At 43.2% G+C, this 6,583-nt stretch overlaps 1 protein-coding gene and 1 non-coding gene across 8 annotated transcripts; one reads left to right on the forward strand and one right to left on the reverse strand.

The window, feature by feature from the left end:
- Positions 1–652: 652 nt before the first annotated feature.
- On the forward strand, positions 653–3,772 carry LOC136547423 (uncharacterized). 7 transcript variants are annotated; one of them, XR_010781561.1, is made up of 6 exons: positions 653–1,097; positions 1,201–1,249; positions 1,339–1,421; positions 2,445–2,628; positions 2,701–2,795; positions 3,518–3,772. XR_010781561.1 is itself a non-coding variant. In XM_066539372.1 (4 exons), the coding sequence occupies exons 1-3, from the start codon at positions 854–856 to the stop codon at positions 1,376–1,378; spliced, it is 333 nt and encodes a 110-aa protein (XP_066395469.1). In that variant the 5' UTR covers positions 653–853; the 3' UTR covers positions 1,379–1,421; positions 2,445–3,772. The 7 variants fall into 7 exon arrangements, 1 of the variants encoding a protein (XP_066395469.1); XR_010781562.1 differs by having other exon boundaries at positions 1,339–1,448; positions 2,532–2,628; positions 2,701–3,772; XR_010781559.1 differs by having other exon boundaries at positions 2,445–2,795.
- Positions 3,773–4,177: 405 nt separating this feature from the next.
- On the reverse strand, positions 4,178–4,280 carry LOC136547721 (U6 spliceosomal RNA). The gene has a single exon (XR_010781682.1). It is a non-coding gene; the product is annotated as a U6 spliceosomal RNA (small nuclear RNA).
- Between the last annotated feature and the right edge of the window lie 2,303 nt (positions 4,281–6,583).

The following is a 6,583-nucleotide window of genomic DNA, read 5'->3' on the forward strand; positions in this document are numbered from 1 at the left end:
TAGTAAGACAAGTTGCGGATGGGATGGACGACCCTGTACAAACATTTGTGATATATCAGCTATTATCAGCCATCACTACTATTGCTGTAGTTTGCTATCAGGTGTCTGCAAACTACTGCTCTCCTGACTCCTAGTGACTACCACCTAGGCCTAGCTAGGGGATCATGGATCAATTCAAGACCATAGCGTTAACTTTCATGCATGATCGATGTATTAGCACTGAACACTAAGTAGATATAACATTTGAGTCTGGAATACCGAGCAAGACCTATACGTCTAGAGCCGGTGACTATTACTAGGTCATTTTAATCTTTTCGTTCAATTTTGAATTATTCTACTATCCCTCATAACATTACATCAACTAATGGTTTTTTTCCAAACAATCGTCATATGAACTATATAATTATCCTTCATGTATAATAGTTATCTCTACTATAGTACCAATCAAAATTATAAGTCTTCTTAGAAAAACATCCCCACTGAAAGCCTTCGACCGTTATACATCAAAAAAATGCACGTAGCGAATCATCTCCATTAAAATAAGGATTAAAAAACATCCTAATCCAATCCAATAGCTGATGTTGGAAAGTTTGATGCGAGGCTTCTCACCCGCGCGCCCTCTGCCCACGCACGCGCGGCTTCAAACGTTCCCCACGCACACACCCCGTCGCGAACAGGGTTCGAAGTCTGCGAACACGAAATAAAAAAAACGAAAAAGAAACGCCAGGATCAGGAGGCGAGCAGGGATCACGCAGGCCGGCCGCCTCCTCCCGGATCCGCCAGACCAAGCCGGCCGTGACCGTCGCGAGCTGACCTCGACGCCCTGGTCCGAGGCCACTGCATCGCTGCGGAGATGGAGGAGGGGGCGGGGGCCGGGGCCGGGACCTGGAACGCACGGCGACGACGACGACGACGAGGACAGGCCGTGGAGGAGGACATGTGCCTTGGCAGGGCGTTCGTCGAGGAGATACTCATGGAGGAGGAGCAGGGCACCAGGGGGACCACGTTCCTCATCTCCAGGCTGCGAGGGCCGGCGCCGTGCGAGGTCGCGCGGGGCCGCCACCGGGCAAGGCCGCGCGGGGCCACCACCTCTTCAGGTTCGTTCCCCTCCCCATATCACGCCTCCTCGATCTTGTCTTGCTAGGCTTCTGTTCTTTCCTTGTGAGCTGATGACTTCCCCGTCGTGTGCTTGGCTGCCAGAGCATGGCTGCCCGTTCGCGGTCAAGGTGTTCGATTTATTGACTAGCAGGTGGTACTTCTTGCCTGAATGCGTTTCCCTCATTTTTCCCATCTGCTTCTCGATTTCACTCAGTTTTACATTCTCTGAACGTAATGCAGGGTGCTGCTTCGTCATATGCCCGTCAAGGGAGGAAGCTGACAAGGTGGTGAATGCCTGCCACAACAAGCACACACGCTCTGGGGTATGCGAGCATTCTTTCTGGTAGCAGGTTCCTTCTCGCCAACTTTTTGTTATTTAGGCCTTGTTTAGTTCCTCCCCTAAAGTTTACTTCCTATCCCATCAAATGTTTTGACATGCATGGAGTATTAAATATATACTAAAAAAATAACTAATTGCACAGTTCGCGACTAATTTGCAAGACGAATCTTTTAAGCATAATTAGTCTATGATTTGACAATGTGGCGCTACAGTAACGCATGTGCTAATGGCGGATTAATTAGACTTAATAAATTCGTCTCGTGGATTACTGACGGATTCTATAATTTGTTTTTTTATTAGTATCCGAACACCCCAAGCGACACTCCCATGTGACATCCGATGTGATAGCTCAAAACTTTACACCCTGGATTTAAACAAAGCCTTAGTGACTGGGTCTTTGGTGGTTGGCTCAAAATCTTGGAATTGGATTTGTTAAAATTTTTTGGCTCCAAGTTCTAACCAGTAATAGTTTGTCAAGGTGCGTGTGCAAATGATTGCAAGGTGTGAACCCATTCTCAGTTTGTAGACTATGTGTCATTGTTTTGGCAGTGTTTGTCTTCTGTGGGGACTGTTTCTTTTCTGATTTCGAGGATATATCTGAATAGTGTCAAGCCTAGTGGCGATCGTTTTTTCTTTCTTTCTTGTGTATCCAATAAGAGGAATATGCACTTTAACTTCTCCTGAATGAGTCCTTCCTGAATGAAGTTGCTCGGAATCTACTTCCTAATGCAGATACGTAGTATTGCTTTTAAGAGCATGCTAAGTAGACAAAGCAAATACACACGTAATACAACAACCCTTGAGTAGCCTTTAGGTTGGCTAAATCTGTTCTTTGCTACTTTGAGTAGGATAAACTGGAGAACCATTACAGACATGGATTATGAATGTGATGTAAAATACATCTTATTGAGTCTTTCTGTCAGGCTGGTACCTGGTATCTGCAGGATGCTATTATAGTATCTTGGCATCAACTAATATATAATTTTTTATTTAAATGTTCTTGCAGGTATATTAGAAGGAATCAGTTAGATGATGCGTAAATGTTCTTGCAGGAGACAATTAGTTTAACAGTTTTTCCTTTGTTGCTCATCAGACTGCACAAGATAATATTGATCTTCAGACGACCATTCTTTCTCGATTTGATCTAATCTTTATCGTCAAAGATATCAGAATGTATGATCTAAGATAAGGTATGAAACAAAATTCTTTGTACAGCTTTTCTATTCTAGCAGCTGAGAGACTAGTGCAACTTCAAAATACAGCGAATAGCAAGCCACATTATCAAGGTGCATGCCAGTTGTGCTGCAGCTTCATCCACAAACACTGAGTCAATTGAAGGAGAGAATTGGCTGAAAAGGTGTGACCCGTGTCGTGCGTGTATGTTGTAAATTTGATTTTATTTTCTTGTCTTCTACTACATAACCTCTTCAGGTAAAGTTAATTTTTTAATTTTCTGTATAGCCTTTTCAGAGTGCACCTTTGCGTTCTAAAATGAATATTGATTTCAGTAGCTTTTGAAAAACAAAAGAATTTTGTAAAACCAAAGTATTTCTCCGATACTTAAAAAATACTTTACAACCAAACAGGGTTACATGTATTACTTTTTCTGAATAATGTGGCTATTGATTTGACTTTTAATTTAGACAAAAAAAAATCATAGATCAATTTGATGGTATGATAGCCAAGTATACTTTGGATTTGCTGTGGACACTTTAACTTAATTTCTTGTTGGGTTACTCATATTTGGTCAAATGGAGCATTTGGAGCTTCTAGCACTTTAACTTAATTTCTTGATAAGTCACAGATAATTGGTCATGGTTTCCGTCATTACATCAAACCATTGAAGAAGGTTGGAGGCTTTTGTTGCCTCATTCTGGCTATATGCATAGTGGAGTAGCTTATGTATATGAACTTTGGGCATTGTGTGGTTTCTCTTATCACTTTTCTTATCAGATATAGCACTTGTAATTCAGTGTACAACAATATGATGTATGTTTGACAAGAAAATTTATGTTTGTCTGGCAATCTAAGCATGGTTGTTTCATGACCGAATGACTACCTCGATGATCATCTTTGCAGAGTCATGGAGGAGTCACCAAAATTTAGGAGAAATCAGCCATCGTTAAGGCCTTCCCTGCTGATTGCAGTCGTCGAGGCCTCCGCGAAGCATGATTAATTTTTTTCTAAGCATGATCGTCTAAGGATGATTTATTTTTTCGTAACGTCACCGTGGCGTTAGCACGGGCAATATACTAGTGTATAATTAATGTTCCAAGAGATTAATACATGTGTAAGATATTCATGGAGAAATGGTAATTAAGCAGTGAAGGACGATTGAACACAAGCCTGAGAGCACCAAATCAACAACGAGGTCTGATGTATATTATAAAAAAAAACATAACACAAAAAAAACATAACACAACCTGTTTGTAAAAAGCAAGAGGTTAAACGTTGGAGTACAAATTTAATCCTGACGTCCTCCAAGAAGCTAGCTGTGCTGTGCACAAAATCCTGCAGGCCCGAAGGACCTATATGTAAGGAGGCGACAACACAGCCAAGAACAAAGGAAAGGCCTGGAAGCCCGAATCACCTGTTTGTAACACATCCAAGGAGCAGGAGGACCTATCTGTAAGCAGGCAGGGACCAGCGCGTAAAATCTCAAGGACCTGTTTGTAACAACATCCAGGCACCAGAAGGACCTATCTGCAGCTAGGTAGGGACCGGCGCGCAAATTCTCAAAAAAATTTGGACCATTTCTCGATTTGTGCGTGTCATCCTTGCGCAGGGGCCATGCTAATCTTCTCTGTATCGTTCCAATTTTATCGGATGTCTCCGAAGAGACAACGCGGCCAGTGCGCTCGCGAATATAAGCTGGTGTTTCCGTTACTGCGCTTCCGAGGTGGTGCTAAGCAACGTCGACCCTCCTGCTCCGGCTCCGCGCCGCGCCCTCTCGCAGTCGCACTCGCATCTCAGGAGGGGGCCCGAGCGGAGGCGTTTCGCGCAGCCAGTCCGTGGGCTGGTTTGTTTCTAGCGGCCCGCTCAGTAGAGCCACATGGACCTCTTTGTTGTACCGCATTGCCTCGTGTTTCTTTTTCTTTTCCTGTTTTTAAATAAATAAATAAGATAATATATAAATAGCGTGGTCGAGTAATCGATATGCATGGCAGCCCACGGCAGAAACATGAAACGTACATGCAGACGGTGTACGTGCATGCTTTTTGCATTGCACACGTAGGAAGAACTGAACTGCCCGTTGTCGTTGTCACTGTACGTGAATGGATTATATATGATGCAGTATAGCTAGGTAGCAAGGGACTTGCTGACTGGCCGTGGCCGGCCGGGCGTTGTATATATGGTCTGGGCTGTCGAGCGAGTAAGCAGCCTGCATTGTGCCCTCGTATAGTATCGTACCGAATATTCGAACGTGCTTGCATGATCAATCAATCAGGCGACCGAAACTGATGAATAGTACAAGACCAAATTAGCTCCTCGGCCCTAAAAAAAAAAGTTGAGCTTAGTTTCTTGGCCCTATTTCCGTTGAACTTTGTTATTTGGCCCTGGATCGAATTTTTTTTTTACATCCTTGGCCCTGCCGTCCAATCCGTCCGCCTCTATCGTCAACCAGCACAGGGATCGTACGCGAAAAGACCAGAATATCCCCGTACCCCTTCGTCACCCATCAGAGCCGCGTGACTTCTCCTTCCCCGTACTCCTTCGTCGAAGCGTGGTCGGAGGCGTCGCTAGTTTGCCTGAATGGGTTTCCCTCAATTTTTCCCATCTGCTTCTCGATTTCACTCAGTTTTACATTCTCTGAACGTAATGCTTCGTCATATGCCCGTCAAGGGAGGAAGCTGACAAGGTGGTGAATGCCTGCCACAACAAGCACACACGCTCTGGGGTATGCGAGCATTCTTCTGATCTTGTTCTGGTAGCAGGTTCCATCTTGCCAACTTTTTGTTATTTGGGTCTTGTTTAGTTCCTCCTAAAGTTTACTCCATATCCCATCGAATATTTGATAAATGCATGGAGTATAGACTAAAAAAATAACTAATTGCACAGTTTGCGACTAATTTGCGAGACGAATATTTTAAGCCTAATTAGTCCATGATTTGACAATGTGGTGCTACAGTAACACATGTGCTAACGAGGGATTAATTAAGCTTAATAAATTCGTCTTGTGGATTACTAACGAATTCTGTAATTTGTTTTTTTTATTAGTATCCGAACACCCCATGCGACACCTCCATATGACACCCGATGTGACACCCCAAAACTTTACACCCTGGATTTAAACAAGGCCTTAGTGACCGGGTCTTTGGTGGTTGGCTCAAAATCTTGGAATTGGATTTGTTAAAAAATTTTGGCTCCAAGTTCTAACCAGTAATAGTTTGTCAAGGTGCGTGTGCAAATGATTGCAAGGTGCCCAAACCAGCTCAGAAACCAACCAGCGAACAGGCCGTATGTGTCATTGTTTTGGCAGTGTTTGTCTTCTGTGGAGACTGTTTCTTAATATGATTTGACAATGTGGCGCTACAGTAACGCATGTGCTAATGGCGGATTAATTAGACTTAATAAATTCGTCTCGTGGATTACTGACGGATTCTATAATTTATTTTTTTATTAGTATCCGAACACCCCAAGCGACACTCCCATGTGACATCCGATGTGATAGCTCAAAACTTTACACCCTGGATTTAAACAAGGCCTTAGTGACCGGGTCTTTGGTGGTTGGCTCAAAATCTTGGAATTGGATTTGTTAAAATTTTTTGGCTCCAAGTTCTAACCAGTAATAGTTTGTCAAGGTGCGTGTGCAAATGATTGCAAGGTGTGAACCCATTCTCAGTTTGTAGACTATGTGTCATTGTTTTGGCAGTGTTTGTCTTCTGTGGGGACTGTTTCTTTTCTGATTTCGAGGATATATCTTAATAGTGTCAAGCCCAGTGGCGATCGTTTTTTCTTTCTTTCTTGTGTATCCAATAAGAGGAATATGCACTTTAACTTCTCCTGAATGAGTCCTTCCTGAATGAAGTTGCTCGGAATCTACTTCCTAATGCAGATACGTAGTAGTGCTTTTAAGAGCATGCTAAGTAGACAAAGCAAATACACACGTAATACAACAACCCTTGAGTAGCCTTTAGGTTGGCT

Source organism: Miscanthus floridulus, chromosome 3 (genome assembly GCF_019320115.1).
Source record: "Miscanthus floridulus cultivar M001 chromosome 3, ASM1932011v1, whole genome shotgun sequence".
NCBI lineage: Eukaryota > Viridiplantae > Streptophyta > Magnoliopsida > Poales > Poaceae > Miscanthus > Miscanthus floridulus.

Excerpts from the sequence above, each read along its gene's own strand:
- LOC136547423 (XM_066539372.1), top strand. The coding sequence starts at position 854 with ATGGAGGAGGGGGCGGGGGCCGGGGCCGGGACCTGGAACGCACGGCGA. Across the intron at positions 1,098-1,200 it reads CGGGGCCACCACCTCTTCAG|AGCATGGCTGCCCGTTCGCG; the intron begins GTTCGTTCCCCT and ends CTTGGCTGCCAG. Across the intron at positions 1,250-1,338 it reads TTCGATTTATTGACTAGCAG|GGTGCTGCTTCGTCATATGC; the intron begins GTGGTACTTCTT and ends AACGTAATGCAG.